Here is a 21244-nt window from a genome sequence, read left to right on the forward strand (position 1 = left end):
ACACCAAAAGATAACAGGGCCTTCCTCGATCTACCCAAACCTGTTATCAGGCCTAGAATGCCCCAGGCAGTACAGTCAGACTGAGCAGCCTCTCTTTTACCCTTCAGAGTTCTCAGCGAAGTGAGAGTTTTGACCTAAGGTGACCTCAGTTAACCAGAGGGAGGATCCAGGGTCTGGCAGATATCAGGGAGGACCTTGAATGAAGAACAAGGAGGAGCCAGAACAGTGATGTCCCATAGAAACCTGACTCTGCTGTCTGCTCTCACAGGACCCAAACATCCCTGGCCTAATGTGGCTCATCGAAGCTTCAGCCTAGATCTCAGAGGACCTTGATCTGAGCAGGATTCATGGAACGGAAGGTGGAGTCCCAGGACTGGCCAGCAGCGAAGTGAGGTTCTTGAGTGAGTAAAAAAGGGAAAACTAAACCCACAAATGAGGGGACTTCACGGAGCCCAATCCATGTTTTTAACCCTGGAAAACAGGCAGAGCTATAAAACTGGCTTGCCTCTCATTTCAGCCTGGAAGGTCTCAGGGAGGGGAAGGCTCTGTCTAACAGGGCAGCCTCAGTTCTTCAGAGGTGTCTTGGCCCTAACTAGAGTCAACATGAAGACCAAGCCCATGCGGTTTCTCACGCCTGTAATCCCAGCACATTGGGAGGCTGAGGCGAGTGAACTGTTTGAGCCCAGGAGTTCGAAACCAGCCAGGACAGCATGGCAAAAACCTGTCTCTGAAAAAAAAAAAAAAAAATTAGCCAGGCAGCAGTGGAGCACCCCTGTAGTCCCAGTCACCCGGGAGGTTGAGGTGGGAGGATTGCTTAAGCGCTAGGAGTCGAGGCCGCAGTGAGCCGAGTTCACGCCACTGCGCTTTGGCCTGGGCGACAGAGAGAGACACTGTCTCAAATTACCCGGGCATGGTGGCGGGTGCCTGTAGTCCCAGCTATTGGTGAGGTGGAGGCAGGAGAATCACTGGGAGGCAGAGGTTGCAGTGAACGGAGATGGCGCCACTGCGCTCCCGCCTGAGTGACAGAGCGAGACTCCGTCTCTAAATAAATAAATAAATAAATAAATAAATAGACACTTTTTTTTTTTTTTTTTAAGGCAGGGCTCTGGCTCACGCTTGTAATCCCAGCATTTTGGGAGGAGGAAGACAACCGCATCGCTTGAGCACAGGAGTTCGAGGACTGGGAGACGGAGGTTGTGGTAAGCCAAGATCGCGCGGCTGCACTCCAGCCTGGAAGACAGAGTGAGGCGCTGTCTCAAAAGAAAAAAAAAAAAAATGAGGCCCACTGGTGCTAACCAGGGAAGCTCTCTCCAAAAGAGGGGCCCACCAAAATCCCTAACCCTGTTTTCAGGTCTTTGAAGCCCCAGGACATGGCCCGATAACATGCCTAGACTTCCCCTCTAGGGACTATGGGAGGGGAGGATTTTGGAGGTTGGCGGACTTCACTCGGTAGAGGTGTTACTCTGCTCCACTTAGTATCAAGATGAGAACCCTGAATAAGGACCTAGGGACCACTGACTCCAGAACAGCGGGGTCCCAGCGTCTCACCCCCTGCTGGCAGCCCTCGGAGACCCCGAGCGGGACGTGGCTCATCCTCACTTCCGCTTTGAAAGTGAGGCTGTTGGCCTGACAGGTGCAATAGCTTCAGTCGGGTCCGAAGCCTAGCGTGAATTCTTAGTACTAATCTGGAGTAAAGGTAAGAACCCTGAGCAGGGACCGAAGGGACTACTCCCTGCCCATTACAAAGGGGGACCCACAACGTCTCACCCTTGTGGTTGACCCTGGGAGGTCCTGGTTGAGTTCTGTCTGGAAAGGCTCCCAGAGGGAGGGCCTTTCACTAAGGGAGCAGCCCCAGTTATTGGGTTGGAGAGGACCTGGACCCTGACTGGAGCCAAGGTGAAGTCTCCGAGTGCTAAAGGACAGGATCTCTTCCCAGGAGGGGCGTCAACAGAGAGCAGCAGCAGCCCTACTGGTTAGCATTCCCCTGGTTAGCACCAGTGGTCCTTGTCTTTTTTATTTATTTATTTTTTTTTTCAGACAGGGTCTCACTGCTGCTAGCCAGTTTAGAAGGCTCTAGATAGGGGTAGTCATAACCGGGGGCCCTGACTTCCCCATCCAGGGAGGGAAGTATTCAGGGAGATGAGGGTTTTGTTTGGAGGTTAGCGAACTCAGGTCAGTAGAGGGAGAAATTTCAGGCTGTGATAAGATACCAAGGTGAAGACCCTGAATGAGAATCTAGGGACTGGCGACTCCAAAACAGTGAAGTCCCATAGAGTTCCACCCCTGTTGTCAGTCATCAGACCCCAGGAAGCTGTGAACAGATAAAGCTCGTCCTCACCTCCTTGGAAGTGCTTTGAAGGGGAGGATCTGGAGTTGAGGGGCACGGTATCCCTTCGGCAGAGGGTGAATTCCTTGGACTGTTCTGGAGTCAAGGTCAAGACCCTGAATGTGGACGAAAGGGACCACCATCCCCCAACCTATAACAAAGAGGGCCACACTAAGTCCTGCCCCTGAAGTCTTCCCTGGGAATACCTTGAAAGCTGTCTGACAGATGTCTGCCTGGAAAGTCTCAGGGAGGGAAGGGCCTTGGTCTAAGAAAGTAGGGCCAGTTCAGCAGGTGGAAGAGAGACTTGGGTCCTAACTGGAGTCAAGGTGAGGGCCCTGAGTGCTAATGAAGGAATCTCTCTGCAATAGAGGTGTCAACACAAACAACGTCCCTGCACTCATTTTGCAAGTTCCAGGCAAAGGTATTCATAGGGGAGGGGTCTCTGACTTCCCTGTCTAGGTCCTTGTTTTGAGGCTGGAGGACTTAGGTTAATGGAGGGAAGTGTCCCACATCCTACTAGGAGTCAAGATCAGAGACCTGAGCGAAAGCTAAAGGGAACACTGTCTCTAAAAAGTAGAGTCCCACAAATTATGCTTCTTCTCTCAGCTCCGGGAAGCCTTGGAATAACATCAGCCCCCCTTACTGCCTAGGGAGTGCCAGAAAGGTTGAACTAATTACATGCCCCAGTTCTGCAGATGGAAGAGGGAGGAGACCCAGAGCCTTACAGGGGTCACAGTGAGGACCCTGAATGAGGACTAGTGATATCACTCTTCCCACATAAAGAAGAGACAACAAAGAGTCCCCCACTCCCCACCTGCAGCCCTGAGGAGGCTGGGCATGGAGGTCAGGTGTATGTGAACTCACCTTCTTTTAATGGCATTAGGTTGCTGAGGGCCTTTATCTAAAGTGAGGGGCATCAGATCAGCAGAGGCAGCTGTCCTAGGTCCTATCTAGAGACAAGATGAGGACTATGAATGAGGTATCAGAACCCCAATAAGCCCAGGAAAGGGTAGGTCTCCACAGTGCTCTTAGCACCTAGTTCCTCCTGTCAGGGGTGGTGAGGCTGAGACATTCCTTCACCTCCTCTTAGGTGGTCCCAAGGAGACGAGGACATTTGTTGGAGGTGTCAAATTTAGTGCAGCACAGGGGAGGGGACCCAGCCCTGACAGTTTTTATGATGGTCCTGAATGTGAACTGAGAGAAACCTCCTACCCCAGAGTAAAAGGAAATCCACAAGGACTAGACATGTCATGGCCGCTCTCAGTCCCAGTATACACAGAACAGGGCTGGCAGGCTGCGGCCTAAGGCACACTTTAATTACCTTCCCAGGGTTCTCAGAGGACAAACTGATCAGAACAGAAGCCCTCTGGGTTTCTAGAGCAGTGCTCTCACAGAAAACTGCAGAGGCGGTCTTCTTTTAAATCCAAAGTGGTACCTCTCTGCTGAAGGCTCTCATACCTTCTCTTTCTCTCTCTCCTCCAGGTGCCTGTGTCACCTGCTCTTCTGCTGACACTCCTGCCTGCTGTTCCTGATCACAGCCATCATGCCTCGGGGTCAGAAGAGTACGCTCCGTGCACGTGAGAAATGCCAGCGGACCTGGGGTCAGATCCAGGGTCACCAGGGTGCTCAGATGACTGCAACTCAGAAGAAAAAAGTATCTTTTTCATCTCCTCTTATTTTGGAGGCGACTATCCAGAAAAAGTCTGCTGGTAGGTCAGGTAGTGTTCTCAAGAAGCCTCAGAGAGCGCTGTCCACCACTACATCTGTAGATGCTTATCACAAAAAGTCATACAAGGGAGCCAACAGTAAAATTGAGAAAAAGCAAAGCTTCTCTCAGGGTCTATCCTCCACTGTGCGGTCTCGCACAGACCCTCTAACCATTAAGACAAATATGTTGGTGCAATTCCTGATGGAAATGTACAAAATGAAAAAGCCCATTATGAAAGCAGATATGCTAAAAATTGTCCAAAAAAGGCATGAGAATCACTTCCCTGAGATTCTTAAAAAAGCCTCTTTTAACATGGAGGTGGTATTTGGTGTTGATTTAAAGAAAGTTGATTCTACCAAGGACTCTTATGTCCTTGTCAGCAAAATGGATCTCCCCAACAATGGGACAGTGACTCGTGGGAGGGGATTTCCCAAGACAGGTCTCCTGCTGAATCTCCTGGGCGTGATCTTCATGAAGGGCAACTGTGCCACTGAGGAGAAGATCTGGGAATTCCTGAATAAGATGAGAATATATGATGGGAAGAAACACTTCATATTTGGGGAGCCCAGAAAGCTCATCACCCAAGATTTGGTGAAGCTGAAATACCTGGAGTACCGACAAGTGCCCAACAGTGATCCTGCACGCTATGAATTCCTGTGGGGTCCAAGAGCCCATGCTGAAACCAGCAAGATGAAGGTACTGGAGTTTTGGGCCAAGGTCAATCAAACTGTCCCCAGTGCGTTCCAGTTCTGGTATGAAGAGGCTTTGAGAGATGAGGAAGAAAGAGTCCAAGCTGCAGCTACGTTCAATGATGGCAGTAGTGCCATGGGCAGAAAATGTTCCAAGGTCAAGGCTAGCAGCTCTTCCCACGCCTAGTGAAGTTGAAGCAAATTTTTCATTTTGTAGTTAAAGAGGGCAGTCACTGTTCCAAGGAGTGAAGGACTGGGTGTTACTGGAGGGAACACACTGTATAATACCTTTTTGTTTCTGTTCTAAATGGATAATTTGAAGATTTATCTGTATTTTGGGGCATACTTTTCAAATTTTCCTTTTATTTATCATTGTAATCTAAATTTAGGATAGATATTGGTCATATTTGTTTTTTAAGAGTAAAAATTTTGCTGTTTCGTAAAGCAGATTGAGAAAAGTTATATCTTATTTAGTGATCTGGTGCAAGATAACTTGGAATTAGAATAAGCATTTCCTTGAAAATGTTTTTTTAAAAAAAGTCAGCAGTAAAATGTGTGGGATTAAGAAATAGAGAAAGAGTGTAAGATGGTCAATATTTGGTTTCCTAAATGCTTTTACTCTGTGTTTTAAGAAAATGAAAGATAAATAACCATATATGTCTGGCTTATTTAAGAATGTAGAATTAAATCATAATAAATTAGACCTCATGCTGACACACTCATTCTCCAAGTGTTAATTGAGCGTCTGCTCTTGGAAGGATCCATGCTAGTACTGGGAGGGCTAAGAAAAAGAAAACCTGGCAACTGACCTTAAAATTATAAGGTCGAGAAGCAGCTATCATCTAAGGAAAATGGTGATATTCGCTCTAAGACCAAAAGGATACATGATAAGAAGGGAGGGAGGTATTTCCACATGAGAACAGTCAAGTATGAATTATCTAATCAAGGCGGTGTTGGGCCTAAGAAAATGCAGGTCCCTCAATGGGAGTTCATCTAAGTGAGGCTCCATGGTGGGCTGGATGAGGCTGTGGGAATGGTGAGCAGGGGCCAGGCTCTCAGAAGTTGCCTCTCAGAGGTGCAAGACAAAGCTTGGAATAGGAAACAGTTCTTAACAGTTACTTTGGGATCATGGATAAACCAGGGAGAACCTGGGGTAAGAATGTGTCCTGTGCTCTTCTCCCAGTACAAATAAACACAGCACACACTAGGTGTTTTGTACACATCATCTCCAGCCAGTTTCTGAGAAATAAGGGTAATACCCTCAAGGGAGGTGGGAGGACCAGAAGCCACTATGCTGGTGCTCTTTGCCCTGGGCTGGGGGATCCAGAGCCTGTTCCATTAAAAGCACATTCAATTAGGTTACCTCGTGTGTAATTTGGCAAACTCTAGGCAAGGTCTAGATTTTGAGAGGTGGTTAAATGAATCAAAATAAAAGTGGTTTAGATAGAAGGATAGCTGAGAGAGAAGGAAGTTTTTGGTTCTTGAAACTCATTTTAGAATTTGTGTTGCATCTACTGAGGAAGTCTACCTCATACTAATATTGAATGATCTATCAAGTAATGAGGAAATATTATTTAGTTTTCCTTTCTAGGTAACACTTTGTCTGATAGGGCTTTCTTTGTCCTAGAATATGGTATAATCTCTGACATCTCCTGCACTGAAAAATAAGTCCCAGTGTAGTAGATTGCAATGTCAGGGTACAAATTAATCATAATAAGAACTGGCACTATTTTATGTCTCAATACATCTCAAGCACTTTACATACACTGTATACATTTTACTGGTCCTACAAAACAGAACTTATCAAATCCACTTCACAGATAAAAAGCCTGACGCCCACGGTCTATTAACGTGTCCAATTTCACATGGCTGGTAAGTGACAGGACTGGGACAAGACCCCTGGTCTGAATTAGTGTAAAGCACACTCTGTTCCATGCCTCCCAACCTGAGACTGACTGTGTCCCCTTATTCACTTTTCTTCTCACTACTCCCAAATGCATATCAAGTGATAAAAAGATTCTGTGCCCAATTTGCTGGACTGAAATACATAACCAGAGCAAGGAAATTACCAAAATGGTCGAGGGGTGTGAATTAAGGAGAGAAAGATAATATTTGGTGACAATATGACTACATATGCAAAGTCAGATAAACTCAAAAGATCATGGGCTCACATTCTGTCGTTCTGAACAGTTCCCCTTTTTATAGGAAGTTAAATCTTTTCCAAGAGAAATACATAAGAGGGTGGTAAAGAGAAGAAATAGATCAACATGTTTTTATTTGTTTGTTTGCTTTTTTTTCCTCTGACGGTATGACTTTTAATCCTGGGCTTCTGCCTTGTGTTACAGCTTCCCTATCTTACATCACTCCTGGGACAGGGATGCATTGTCTGCAGGATTTATTGTAGGGAAACTGGTCAAGAGTTTTTAGGGATGTGGCATTTCCCAGGAAGTCATTAATTAAGGGACAAGAGCTAAGATAAAGACCTTCATATAGGAGGACTGAGCAGAACATGCCAGACAGAGTTCTTAGCCTGAGCATCTCCTCACTTATTCTTCAAGGTTCTCAGGGACCTATGAGTTCCTGCATCTCAGGTCGGTAGAGGGAGGAGTCCCATTCTCTGACACATACCAAGCTGAGGACCCTGAATGAAGAATGAGGGAAGCACTCACCCAAATAGTCTTGACAGGATGGGGCTGAACCTGATTTCTACTCCGGAGTTCTTAAGAAGGTAAAGACCATGATCTGAGGCTGGCTGACTCAGGTCCATAGAGGAAGGATTCCTAATGTGTGCCAGGAGTAAAGTGAGTACCCTGAAGAGTGCGGAAACCACCAAACCCCTATGAGTGGGGACCCCACAGAATCCTCCCTATTGTCATCTCTGAGAGATTCAGGCATGAATGTCAGACAGAGGCATCCTCATATCCTCAGTAGTAACAGAGAAGTGAAGGTCTGGTTCTGAGGTGGGCAATCCCAGCTCAGCAAAGGGAAGAATATTAAGCCTTCCTGTGAGTCAGATTTAGGATCCTGAGTTAGGACCTGAGTAGGACAATCCATCATAAGACCTCAACCTGTCTACCACAGCTGCCACTCTTGGGAGACCACGGTCAGTTGTGGCCAGATAAGGCCACCCTCTTCCTCCTATCAGATCTCAGGGAGGTGCAGGCCTTTTAAACGGAGAGGTCTTCAGGTCAAAAAAGAGGGGAGCCCCAGGATCTGCTAGGAGCCAAATCAAGGAAACCGAGTGAGAACTGAGGGGACTGCTCACCTCTGAATAGAGAGGACAACAGAGTCCACCCCCCTGCATAAATCTTAAATTGCCAGAGCAGCATGTAAGGTTGAGGATTCACCACCACTTTTTTAATTTTTAAAAAATAATTGACCTTCTTTTTTAGAATAGTTTTACGTTCACAGCAAAACTGAGCAGAAAGCACAGAGTCCCATGGGCATCCTGTCCTCCCACAGACACAGCCTCCCTCATATCAATCTCCCAAGCCAGGGTGATACATTTGTTACAATTGAGAATACATGGACACGTCATTATCACCCAATGCCCGATGTCTGTAGTTTAGGATTCATTCCTGATGCTGCACATTCTGTGGGTTTTAATATTTAAAAATGTAACATGACATATGTTTACCACCATAGCATCATCCAGAATTGTTTTACTGCCTTAAAAGTTCTCTGTGCCTGATCTATTTATCTCTCACTCTCCCCAACCCTTGGAAACCACTGAACTTTGTACTGTTTCCATACTTTTGCCTTTTCCAGAATGTCATATAGATGGAATTATGCAATGTATAGACTTTTCAAATTGGCTTCTTTCACTCTGTGATATGTATCTAAGTTTCATCCATGTCTCTTTGTGGCGTGATAGTTCATTCCCTTTTAGTGCTGAATAATACTTTATTCTATTAATTTACCCACTCTCCTTCTGAAGGACATATTGGTTGCTTCCCAATTTGAGCAATTATGAATAAAGCTACTATAAACGTTTGTGTGCAGGGTTTTTTTTTTTTTTTTTTTTTTTTGTGGGCATACTGTTTTCAACTCATTTGGCTAAATAACAAGGAGCACACTTGCTGGATCATATGATAAGAGTATGCATAGCTTTGTAAGAAACTTACAAACTGTCTTCCAAAGTGGCTGTACCATTTTGCATGTCCACCAGCAATGACAGTGTGCTCCTGTTGCTCCACATCCTCATCCGTATTTGGGGTTATCAGTGTTTTTGATTTTGACCATTCTTATAGGTATGTAGTGGTATCACATTATTGTTTTAATTTGCAAGTCTCTAATGACCTGTGATGTTGACCATCATTTCATGTATGTATTGCCTTCCATATATATTATTTGTTGAGGTGCCTGCTTAGATCTTTTGCCCATTTTTCATAGGGTTGGTCAGTTCTTATTGTTCAGTTTTAAGAAATGTTTGTATGTTTTGGTTAACAGTCCCTTATAAGATATGTCTTTTGAAAATAATTTTTTCCCAACCTGGGAGTTATCTTATTCTCTTTGTGGTATCCTTAGCAGAGCAGAAGTTTTAATTTAGCAAAGTCCAGGTAATCAATTTTTTTTTCTTAGATGCCCATCACATTTTATATCAGAACTAGAAAAGGTGAAATTCTTGTTCCGAAGTCGCAGTTATCAGTCAGCAGAAGAGACAGTCCACAACCTTGCATGGAGTCCAGATGAGGATCTTGAGTGCAAATCTGGGACCTAAAGAGAGAGTACTAAATGCTTCTAGGCAGGGGTGGTGGGTTGAGGGGCCCCTGGACTTCGTTCATTTGGGTCCCAGAAAACTAAAGAGTCAATTTCACAACACCAATAGAGAGAGGCTCAGGCCCTGCCAAGAGCTGACATGATAATTTTAAAGGTAATCAGAGTGGATCCTCTCCAAGCTTGAACACAGAGATCCCAACTGCGAGGCTTGTTGTCACCCAGTCAGCCCCAGGCAGGGTTGGCAAGCTGCAGCCTAAGGCACATTGTAACTTCCTCAGCTGAGTTCTCAGGGGACAGAATGACTAAGAACAATAGCCCAGTGAATACTTAGAGCAGTGTTCTCAAGGAATCCTGCAGAGGCGGCTTCTGAAAAGCCAAGGTAGTATCTGCCTGCTGAAGGTGTTCTCAGGATTTCATTCACTCTTCTCCAGGAACCACATCACCTGCCCTTCTGCCTACACTCCTGCCTGCTGTGCCTAACCACAGCCATCATGCCTCGGGGTCAGAAGAGTAAGCTTCGTGCCCGTGAGAAACGCCAGCGGACCCGTGCTCAGACCCAGGATCTCAAGGTTGGTCAGGCTACTGCAGCAGAGAAAGAAGAGTCTCCTTCCTCTTCCTCATCTGTTTTGGGGGATACTCCCTCCAGCTCCCTTGCTTTGGGCATTCCCCAGAAGCCTCAGAGAGAGCCACGCACCACCCCTGCTGCTGCAGCTATGTCAGGCACTGGACCTGATGAAGGTGAAGAGAGCCAAGATGAGGAAAATGCAAGTTCCTCCCAGGCCTCAACATCCACTGAGAGATCACTCAAAGATCCTCTAACCAGGAAGACGAAGATGTTGGTGCAGTTCCTGCTGTACAAGTATAAAATGAAAGAGCCCACTACAAAGGCAGAAATGCTGAAGATCATCAGCAAAAAGTACAAGGAGCACTTCCCTGAGATCTTCAGGAAAGTCTCTCAGCGCACAGAGCTGGTCTTTGGCCTTGCCTTGAAGGAGGTCAACCCCACCACTCACTCCTACATCCTTGTCAGCATGCTAGGCCCCACCAATGATGGAAACCAGAGCAGTGCCTGGAGCCTTCCGAGAAACGGGCTTCTGATGCCTCTACTGAGTGTGATCTTCTTAAACGGCAACTGTGCCGGTGAAGAGGAAATCTGGGAATTCCTGAATATGTTGGGGATCTATGATGGAAAGAGGCACCTTATCTTTGGGGAACCCCGAAAGCTCATCACCCAAGATCTGGTGCAGGAAAAATATCTGGAATACCAACAGGTGCCCAACAGTGATCCCCCACGCTATCAATTCCTGTGGGGTCCAAGAGCTTATGCAGAAACCAGCAAGATGAAAGTCCTGGAGTTTTTGGCCAAGGTGAATGACACCACCCCCAATAACTTCCCACTCCTTTATGAAGAGGCTTTGAGAGATGAAGAAGAGAGAACCGGAGCCCGGCCCAGAGTTGCAGCCAGGCGTGGCACTACGGCCGTGACTAGTACGTATTCCAGGGCCACATCCAGCAGCTCTTCCCACCCCATGTGAGATCTAAGGCAAATTGTTCATTTTGTGGTTGAAAGACCTGTTGCTTTCTCTGTTCCTGTGATGCATGAATAACTTGTTGATTTATCTCTTTGTTGTATTTTCTAGTGATGTTTCTTAAAATAGAAAGTTTATTTAGATTCAGAATATAAGTTTAGAAATGGCATGCATCACACACTTATTGCTGTTTATCAGGTTGGTTTAGTAATAAGAATTTTGTTTTAGAAATACAAATAGAAAATCCTGAAATCATTTTTGTGATACAGAGCAAAATAACATGGCATGGGAGTAAGGTTATCCTTAGAAATTTATAATAACTTCACAGTAAAATAGGTAGAATCTGAAGATAGAAAGAGAAGAAAAGTAAAAGTTGCTTTATTCATGGTTTGTCTTACTCCGTTCAGTCTTTTTTTGTTCATAAATTTAAAAGTTACATACCTGGTTTGCTTAGATTATTCAAGAATGTGGAGGCCTGGGCCAAGGTCAATGACAGTGTCCCCATTGTCTTCCCTCCATTAAGAGAAGACTTGGAGAGATGAGGGAGAGAGAGCCAGAGATAGTGTTGCAACTGGGTCTGGCATGTTTCAGTGTGGTGTCCAGCAGTGTCTCCCACTCCTTGTGAAGTCTGAGGTATATTCTTTACTTTTGATTAACAAAACACTTAACCTTCTAATTAATGGAGGGCCAAAGGGGAGTTGGTGGGAACACTATATATAACATATTTGTATGTAAAATGATTTATCTTTTCTTTTTCCTGCTTTTCAGTGTCCTTTTTTTTAATTGTAGATTTATTTAGTTTCAGAATCTAAGTTTGTGAAAGGCATGAATCACTCATTTATTAAAATATAACAGGTTGAAGAGCGAGAATTTTTGCATTATGTAAAACAATTTAAAAATCTTTTAAGTCTTTTCCTGTGATCTAGAACAAGATAATATGGAATTGGAATATGAAATTTGTGAAAAGGAAATTACCTTGCAATAAAGTTGGTGGGACCATGAAGTAGAGAAAAAAAAAAGTAAAATGTGGTCAATTCTTGCTTTGTTTTGTTCTTTTTAGTTTTTCTTTGTAAAAGTGAAGTGTATGTACCCGGATTGGCTTAGCTTTTTCAGGAATGTGGGGGAAATTAAATAGCAATACATTTGACTTCCTGGTCACTTACACTTTAATCGTCCAAATATTAATTGAGCAGCTGTTCTTTGGAGGGCTCCTGGCTAGTACCGGATAAACTAAAAAACAAACAAACAAACAAACAACAAAAAACCCCCAATCCCTGCCCATAGAATTTTAGAATCCAACAGCAGCTATCATATAATGAAGGTGATGAGATACTCCCTAAGACCTAAAGACAGGTGAAAAGAGGGGATAAGAAAGAAGGTGGGGGTGTTTCCAGCAGTGGAATCTAGTGTAAATGTCCTAAGCAAGGTAATCGAGACTTTGGGAAACCGACCATACTGCAATAGGAGGTAATTTTATGTCCCGGCCTAGTGCCTAGATGGGGTGCACTGAGCAGGGGTCACACACTCAAATGGTGGATCTCAGACTTCAGAGATGGAGACTGGAATGAAAAATTGCCTTTAACAGTTACTTTGAGATTGCGGAAAAACCAGAGGGAATCTTTGCCTAGAAGCAGGGATTGAAAGTGGCCGGTGCTCTTGTCCCAGTGCAAGTGAAGTGAATCCAGTACACAAACTAGGTGTTTTATGCAAGTAGTCCCCAGAGTGTTTCTGAGAAATAAGGGTGATACTCCTTTAAGACTGGAAACTCATAAGCCACTGGGCTAATACTCTGCTATCAGCTGGGCAGCCAGAACCCATTCCATTAAAACGAATTTTTTTCCTTTCATGTGTTTTTGCAAATTCTAAGGGAGATCTAGATTTTTGATGGTGGTAAAATGAATGAAAATAAATGGTTTGGATGAAAGGCCAGAGTTGGTCTTTGAACCAAACCCTAGAAGGTTTGAGTTGCTTTCAGATGAGAAAGACAACTCCACACTCAAAATATGATTTAATACGGAAAAGTTATTTAGAGTTTCTTTGTAAGTTGCGTTTTGGACTGATTTGTTGTTCCATGTGTTAGAAAGTTGTATATTCTTTGTTATCTCTTGGACTTGAAAAAAATCAGCAGGGTGGATGATTTCTTCTGTACTTGAAATAATCACAGTAATAACAAGCATTGTTTAAAGTCTCAATGCACACCAGGGCTTTGCACACTTTCACCACATTCCACCAGTCTTACAAGACAAGGCTTGTCAAGCCCATTTCACAGATGCAGAGCCCGAGGCTCATAGAGTTTGGTAATGTGCCCAAGTTCACACAGCTAGTAAGTGATAAGGCTGGAACTAGACTGCTGGTCTGAATTCCTCTAGAGTTCACACTGTTCCACTCCTCCCAAACTGAAGCTTACTGTGAATTGCTTAATTCATTTTCTTCTACAACCCCAAAGTGTGTCTCAGGTAAGAAAGAAGAGGTCTCTGTACCCCAAACACTGGATTGAAATACATAACCAGAGCAAGAAGAATACCACAATAATTGACAGACGTGAGTTACAGAGAAAAAGAAACAATACTCGGTGACAATATGATCACCGACAGAAGCAAACTTAGATAGCTTCGAAAGATCAAAAGATTACAAAAATCATCTGGCTGCACCTTTTCTGTAGAAAGTAAATCTTTTAGAACTACCCTTTGGTTGGTGAAGTGAAGAAATAGATCAGCATGTTTTTTTCCCTGAGAGCACAACATCTGTCCGAGGCTCTCCACCTTCCGTTTCAGTTTCCTAGTGTCACATCACTTCTGGGACAGGGACCTCTTCTCTGCAAGGTTTGCAAAGAGGAAACTGGTCAAATTTTTGCAGGGATGTGACACTTCCCTGGAAGAGTTTGATCAAGAGACAGAAGCCAACATGAGAACACTCATGAATGAATAGTGGGGAGAAACCACTCCAAAATGTAAGGGTTCATCCAGCCCCTCAGGAGAGTGAACTCAGTTCAGTAGACAGAGGAGTCCCAGGTTCTGATACATGTAAAGGCAAGGAGCATAAAAGAAGATTGATGGAAGGACCCAGCCAAAACTGTGGGGTTCTATGGAGTCCTTTCCTTACTATCTGTTATTGCAGGTTGCAAAAGGACTGTGATCATGAGGATCATCCAGAATTCCAACTCGAAATTCTCAGAAAACAGGACCTTGATGTGAGAGGAGCAGGTTCAGGTAAACAAAGGGTAAGTTACAGGTTTGCTCACTTGTCAAGGTGAGGACCTGAATGTGAACTAAGGATAGCACCCACACGGCCTCACAAAGTCCCCTCTGCTGTCAGCCCTAGGAAGCCTTGGCGGAGATGGCAGGCTGATTTCTGCCTGGAAAGTCTCAGGGACATGACTGGTTCCGTCTAACTGGGGCAGCCTCAGTTTTACAGAAGGAAGAGGCCGAGACCCTAACAAGAATCAACGTAGGACTCTTAAGTGTTAAGAGGGGACTCCACCAGCAGACGAGTCCCCAGAATTCATCCCCTGTTTTGAGGCATCACACACAGCTATCCGCCTAAGATGCTTCTCATTTCCGCCTGGAAGGTCTCAGGGAGGATGGGGAGCATGGGGCCGGAAGGGAGTCACTTCAGTTCTGCCCGGAGAGGAAACCAGAGTCAGATGAGGACTCTGACAGCTGATGAGAAGACCTCTCCCCAAAAAGGGACTTTCACAGAGCCCTGCCGCTGCTGTCAGGCCTGTGAGGCCCAGGCAGGGATGGCCTGTGTGGCTCGCTAAGATTTCCACCTTGGGGGCTGAGGGAGGTGGGGGTATTGTTTGGAAGCTGGCGGATTTGGGTCAGAAGGCGGAGTCATCCCAGGCTGCTAGATGAGCAGGGGTGAGGACCCCTAGTGGGGACGTAGGGAGCAGCAACGCTAGAACAGTTACGTCTGGTAGCGTTCTACCCCTTCCGTCAGCCCTGAGGCCACGGGCTGCCGGATGTGGCTCATCCTGACTTCCGCTTTGAAGGCGAGGACGCGAGCGCGGGAGCGAGCGAGCGTAAGGGCGCAGTGTCTTGCCTGGCGGATTTCGGTCAAGAGGTGGAAGTTGTCCCAGGCTGCTAGATACTAAGGTGAGGAACCCTAGTGGGGACGAAGGGACCAGCGATGCTAGAACAGTGTCCTAGCGTCCTGCCTCTGTCGTCAGTCCTCAGAGACTCTTGCCGTCAGCCCTCAGAGGCCCTGGGCTGCCGGATGTGGCTCATCCTCACTTCCGCTTTGAAGGCGAGTACCCGAGCGAGCGTAAGGGTTGCCGCGTCGGGTCAGCCGAGGGTGAATTCTCAGGACTGGTTGGGAGTCAAGGTGAGGACCCTGAGTGTAAATTGAAGAGACCACACCCACCCGTAACAAAGAGGGCCCCACTAAGTCCCGCTTCTCCATTTGGTCCTGGGAGGCCTCAGGTAACCGGATGGGTAGCACCCTGACTGTCTCTTCAGTGACTCAGGGAGATGAGGGCTTTGGCCTAAGTCTTACAGACTCAGGTCAATAGAGGGAGGAGTCCTAAACCCTACTAGGAATCAGGGACAAAGTCCTGTGTGACAACTGAGGGAGTCACAGACTCCAGAACAGTGGGGTCCAAAAGCCCCGCTCCTGGGCTGTGCTTGGTGACTCACGCCTGTAATCCCCGCACTTTGGGAGGCCGAGGGGGGTGGATCACGAGGTCAGGAGATCAAGACCATCCTGGCTAACATGGTGAAACTCCGTCTCTACTAAAAATACAAAAAATTATTGGGGCATGGTGGCGGGTGCCTGTAGTCCCAGCTACTTGGGAGGCTGAGGCAGGAGAATGGCGTGAACCCAGTAGGCGGAGCTTGCAGTGAGCTGAGATTGCGCCACTGCACCCCAGCCTGGGCGACAGAGCGAGACTCCGTCTCAAAAAAAAAAAAAAAAAAAGTCCCGCTCCTGCTGTCGGCACGCACGGGCCCCAGTCAGCCATGGTGGGATGTGGCCCACTATGACTGTAAACTTAGGTCCAAGGAGTATGAGAACTTTTGTCTACGGGGCATGGTCTCAGGACCAGTCCATGGGTGGAGTCCCAGAAAGAGTGACGAGTGTAGGTGGAGACACTGAGTGAGGAAATGGCGGCTACTCAATACACAAGTGAGACAGCTGCGCCTGATGCTGTCCCTGGGAATCCCAGGCCAGAGCTGGCAGGCTCAAGTACTCCCTGGCTTCTGCCTTTGTGGTCTTAGGGAGAGGAGGGCCTTGGTTTAAGACCTTGCTGCCCCAGTTCAGTAGAGAGATAGGAGTCATATGCCAAGACAGGTGTTAAGGTACAGTTTCTGTATGAGGAATGAGGTAACCATGTAGTCCAGAACAGGCAGGAACACACAGTCTTACCTTGGCGTTCATTCCTGAGAAGCCAGGGTTAGAACTCTCAAGTTGAGATGCCTCTCATTTCCTTCAGGGGCTGTTTCAGGTACATAATGGCTTTGGTTTAACATGAAAGCCCTTATTTAGTACAGGGAGGAGGCCCAGTTCCTAAAAGATGGTGATACTGAGGGAGTGTGAGGGGACCCCCTCCAAGAAAGAGGTAACACACAAAGAGCCCTGTCCCCACTGAGACCTGGGAGATCCAGGTATGGTGATATGATGAGTCTCACTCACTCCTTCCTAGAGCATCTCAGGGAAGTGAGGAACTTCATCAAAGGGGGCAGCCTTATGTTAGCAGCTAGAGGATTCCCGGGTAATTCCAGGAGTCAAGAAGAAGACCCTGAGAACTGGGGGGACCACTCATCCCATAACAGTGAAAGAAACACGGAATTCCTTCCTGATTTTCATCCTTGGGAGATGATGGACAGTTGTAGCCAGATGGGAAAAGTTTCACTTCTTCCTCAAGGAGTTGGGGGTGGGGGGCTTTGTATGACTGGATAGGCGTTAGATCAAGACAGAGAAGACACTGAAGGAGGAATGAGATGAGCATTGACCTAGAGAGTGGGGCTTCACCAAGTTCCACCCCCTCTCAGCTCTGGGAAACCCCAGGCAGAAGTAACCAGATGTGTCATCCCCTCAAGACTAGCCCTGGGTACTCAGAGAGGTGAAGGCTTTTGTTTGAGGTTGGAAGAATCAAGCAGGCTTAGAGAGGAGCTCAGACTTTGCTTGAGTGAAGACTAAAGAGAACAACGACCCCAGAACAGTGGAGCCCCATAGAGGACGGGGTGACTGGATGTGATTCAGGCTTTCTTTCATCTTGGGACTCAGGCAATGAGAATCTTAATCTGATGTAAAGGGCCTCAGGTCAGTAGAGAGAGGATTTCCAGGTTGTGCCAGGACTCATAGAGAGGACTTGAGGGAACTCCCACCTCATCAGTGGGGATCCCTCAGAGTCACTCTGTATGTCATCCCTAGGAAGCCCTGAGCATAAATGTCAGAAGTGCCCCTAAATTCCTCTTCAGGAATAACGGAAATGAAGGTCTTAGTCGGATGGGTTAGCAGGAGGGGTAGGAGGCATTTTAGGCCCGCCCAGGAGTCAAACTGGAGACCTTGAGTGAGGACCATGAGTGGGACTACACATCGCAGGGCTTCAACCTGCCAGCCACAGCTTTGAGCCTCTGGAGAATATGGGCGATGTGACCAGATACAGCCACCCTCATTTCCTCTATTGGGTCTCAGGCAGATGTAGGCCTTACTCTGAGTAAAGGTCCTCAGGTGTAGAGAAAACAGAGCCCTAGGCCCTTCTGGGAGTGAAAGTATGGATGTGGACTGAAGGTACCATTCCCCCAAGCCCCCAACCACCATCCCAAATAGAGGAAAAACAACGATGCTAGTCCTGTCTCTGCACTTAGCTCTCAAAGGCCTTCGCCAAGGGTTGCCAGGCTGAGACTTCTTTATTTCTTTGCATTACGTCTAAGGGAGGTGACAGCTTTGGTCTGAAGATGCAGCACCAGTTAGCAGAAGAGAGGTTCCCAGACCTTAGATATAGATGAGATGAGGACTCTGAATGAAGATTGAGGTCCAACTAGCCCAGGACAGAGAGTTCCACAGAACTGTCAGCACTGCCACCCCGCCCAGCCCCCAGCAAGGATGGTGGGCTGAAGCAGTGCCTCATTTTTCTTTGGTGGATTCCAGAGAGCTTTGAAGTGTCAGCTTCAGAGCAGCAAAGGAAGGAGGTCCCAGCCCCTTCCAAGAGTAGATATGAAGATCCTGTATATAAATTGAGAGGGCCCTTGAACACAGAGGTAGTCTACACTGCCAACCTCTGCTGTCACCCAGTCAGTCCCAGGCAGGATTGGCAACAAGAGCCTAGTGGGTTCTTAGAGCAGTGCCCTCAAAAAAACCAGCAGAAGTGGCTCTCTAAAAGCCAAGGTGGTACCTCCTTACTGCAAGTGCTCACATAATCTCATTCTCTCTCCTTCAGGCCCCACATCTCCTGCCCTTCTGCCCACACTCCTGCCTGTTTTGCCTGACCACAGCCATCATGCCTCGGGGTCATAAGAGTAAGCTCCGTGCTCGTGAGAAACGCCGCAAGGCACGAGAGGAGACCCAGGGTCTCAAGGTTGCTGAGGCCACTGCAGCAGAGAAAGAGGAGTGCCCCTCCTCCTCTCCTGTTTTGGGGGATACTCCCGCAAGCTCCCTTGCTGCTGGCATCCCCCAGAAGCCTCAGGGAGCTTCACCCACCACCACTGCTGCTGCGGCTGTGTCATGCACCGAATCTGATGAAGGTGCCAAAGGCCAAAGTGAGGAAAATGCAAGTTCCTCCCAGGGCACAACATCCACTGAGAAGTCAGTCAAAGATCCTGTAGCCTGGGAAGCAGGAATGCTGATGCATTTCATGCTACATAAGTATAAAATGAGAGAGCCCATTATGAAGGCAGATATGTTGAAGTTTGTTGATGAAAAGTATAAGGATCACTTCCCTGAGATCCTCAATAGAGCCTCTCACCGCTTGGAGCTGGTCTTTGGCCTTGATTTGAAGGAAGACAACCCTAGTGGCCACACCTACACCCTCGTCAGCAAGCTAAACCTCACCAATGATGGAAACCTGAGCAATGATTGGGACTTTCCCAGGAATGGGCTTCTGATGCCTCTCCTGGGTGTGATCTTCTTAAATGGCAACTCTGCCACCGAGGAAGAGATCTGGAAATTCATGAATATGTTGGGAGCCTATGATGGAGAGGAGCACTTAATCTATGGGGAACCCCGGAAGTTCATCACCCAAGATCTGGTGAAGGAAAAATATCTGAAGTACAAGCGGGTGCCCAACAGTGATCCCCCACGCTATCAATTCCTGTGGGGTCCAAGAGCCTACACTGAAACCACCAAGATGAAAGTCCTCGAGTTTCTGGCCAAGGTGAATGGTACCACTCCCCGTGACTTCCCATCCCATTATGAAGAGGCTTTGAGAGATGAGGAAGAGAGAGCCCGAGTCCGATCCAGTGTTAGAGCCAGGCGTCGCACTACTGCCGCAAGTTTTAGAGGGCGTTCTAGAGCCGCATTCAGCAACTCCTCCCAACCCATGTGAGAATTAAGGCAGATTGTTCACTTTGTTTTTGTGGCAAGATGCCAACCTTTTAAAGTAGAAGCCAAGATAGGGCTAGAGAGATCATAACATATATCTTCTTTGTGTTCCTGTTAAACATTAGTATCTTTCAAGTGTTTTTCTTTTAATAGAACGTTTATTTAGAGTTGGGATCTATGTCTATGAGCGACATGGATCACACATTTATTGGTGCCGCCAGCTTTAAGCATAAGAGTTTTGATATTCTGTAATACATTTTTGAAATCCTTGAATCTTTTTTGGGTTCAAGAAGAAGAAAGTATAGTTTTAGAATAGAGATTTTCTCAGAAATGTGTGAAAGAACCTCACACAACATAATTGGAGTCTTAAAATAGAGGAAGAGTAAGCAAAGCATGTCAAGTTTTTGTTTTCTGCATTCATTCACTTTTGTTTTTGTAAAATCCAAAGATACATACCTGGTTGTCTTTAACCTTTTCAAGAATGCAGATAAAATAAATTGCAATAAATTATATTCTTTGTTCAGTGGCTCATTTATTCTCACCATAAATTGAGCATTTGCTCCTTGTAAGGCTCTGTGATAGTAGTGATTGTACTAAGTTAGAGAAGACCCTTCCCCTGCACACAGATTTTTAGTCTAAGGAGTTATTATTTAAGGAAGGTGGTGAGATACACTCTAACATGTACAGATTTTTTTTAATAAAAAATTACTCCCTAAAAAAAGAAAAAAAAGTGAGGATGGTGGGAGAAGGTTCAGACAAGAGCAGTCAAGTGTTAATTTCCTTAGCCAAGGCACTTTGTGGTGTGGGACAATGCAAGTCCCTCATTGGGAGGTCATTTTAAGTTAGCTCCACGGTGAACTGGTTGAGGTGATAATCATAAGAAGGTGCCACACCCTCAGATCATGAGCCTTAAAGTTGAGAGATTAAGCTTGGAAAGGGAAACTGCCCTTAACAGTTACTTCGGGATTGTGGGTAAAGCAGAGAGAACCTGTGTCTAGGGTAGGAGTTGAAGAATACAGTGCTCTCATCCCAGGGCAGTCAAACACAGGGCACAAACTAGTTGTTTTATGCACGTTGTCTCCAGAGAGGGTTTGAGAAATAAAGGTTACACTTCCTTGAGGTGAGATGCCAAGAAACCACTAAGCTAACACTCTTTTCCCTGAGCTTGTGCAGCCAGAGCCTACTCCATTAATTAGGTCTTCTTTTGTATAATTTGGCAAAACTCCAAGGTAGGGCTAGATCTCATTGGTGATGAAATAAGTGAAAATAAGAATTTTTTGTAGGAAGGGAATCTCAGAGGGAGGGGAGTTGTTGGTCCTTGACATAAACTCTATAAGCTTTGAGTTGAATTCTGATGAAATCCCTGCTCCTGTATTAAATAACATACTCTCCCATGGGGAGAATTTACGTAGCGTTACTTGCTTAGCAGCATTTTGACTTATTTGGTTGTTTTTTAGAGTACTGCATGTTCTCTGACAATTCCTGGACAAAACAAAAATTTTCCAGAGATGAGAGTGGTTTTCTTGTTATGAATATAATCAGTAATAACTGCCATTCATTAAAGAGCCAGTATTTGCCAGTCACTTTGCCAGATGCCTTACATACATTTCATGTGTTCCACAATCCTACAAGATGGGGCTTATCAAATTAGGAGATGAAAAACTTGCAACATCCTCAAGTTCACACGGCTGGTAAGTGACAGGGCTGGGACAAAACCCCCAGTCTGAATGTTTCCAGAGCCCTCACTGTCCTGCTTCTCGCAATCTGAGGCCAAACTGTCTCTTAATTGTCACTA

General features: G+C 46.2%; 3 protein-coding genes across 4 annotated transcripts; all 3 read left to right on the top strand.

Moving 5' to 3' along the window:
- Nucleotides 1-240: 240 nt before the first annotated feature.
- Nucleotides 241-5441, top strand: MAGEB3 (MAGE family member B3). Its single transcript, XM_005593225.4, has 3 exons — nucleotides 241-401; nucleotides 1098-1199; nucleotides 3809-5441. The coding sequence occupies exon 3, from the start codon at nucleotides 3870-3872 to the stop codon at nucleotides 4908-4910; it is 1041 nt and encodes a 346-aa protein (XP_005593282.1). The 5' UTR covers nucleotides 241-401; nucleotides 1098-1199; nucleotides 3809-3869; the 3' UTR covers nucleotides 4911-5441.
- A 4262-nt stretch (nucleotides 5442-9703) lies between these two features.
- Nucleotides 9704-12012, top strand: MAGEB4 (MAGE family member B4). The gene has a single exon (XM_015443686.4). It carries the CDS (start codon nucleotides 9934-9936, stop codon nucleotides 10975-10977), a length of 1044 nt encoding a protein of 347 aa, XP_015299172.1. The 5' UTR covers nucleotides 9704-9933; the 3' UTR covers nucleotides 10978-12012.
- Nucleotides 12013-14088: 2076 nt separating this feature from the next.
- On the top strand, nucleotides 14089-19959 carry MAGEB1 (MAGE family member B1). Of its 2 annotated transcripts, none has more exons than XM_065538814.2 (2): nucleotides 14089-14191; nucleotides 18350-19959. In XM_065538814.2, the coding sequence occupies exon 2, from the start codon at nucleotides 18410-18412 to the stop codon at nucleotides 19451-19453; it is 1044 nt and encodes a 347-aa protein (XP_065394886.1). In that variant the 5' UTR covers nucleotides 14089-14191; nucleotides 18350-18409; the 3' UTR covers nucleotides 19454-19959. The 2 variants fall into 2 exon arrangements, with proteins under 2 accessions (XP_065394886.1, XP_005593283.3); XM_005593226.5 differs by lacking the exon at nucleotides 14089-14191 and adding an exon at nucleotides 14600-15065.
- The last annotated feature ends 1285 nt before the right edge of the window (nucleotides 19960-21244 follow it).

Source organism: Macaca fascicularis, chromosome X, assembly GCF_037993035.2.
Source record: "Macaca fascicularis isolate 582-1 chromosome X, T2T-MFA8v1.1".
Taxonomy (NCBI): domain Eukaryota; kingdom Metazoa; phylum Chordata; class Mammalia; order Primates; family Cercopithecidae; genus Macaca; species Macaca fascicularis.

Bases quoted from the DNA above. Each gene is read 5' to 3' on its own strand.
- MAGEB3 (XM_005593225.4), top strand. From the start codon at position 3,870: ATGCCTCGGGGTCAGAAGAGTACGCTCCGTGCACGTGAGAAATGCCAG.
- MAGEB4 (XM_015443686.4), top strand. From the start codon at position 9,934: ATGCCTCGGGGTCAGAAGAGTAAGCTTCGTGCCCGTGAGAAACGCCAG.
- MAGEB1 (XM_065538814.2), top strand. From the start codon at position 18,410: ATGCCTCGGGGTCATAAGAGTAAGCTCCGTGCTCGTGAGAAACGCCGC.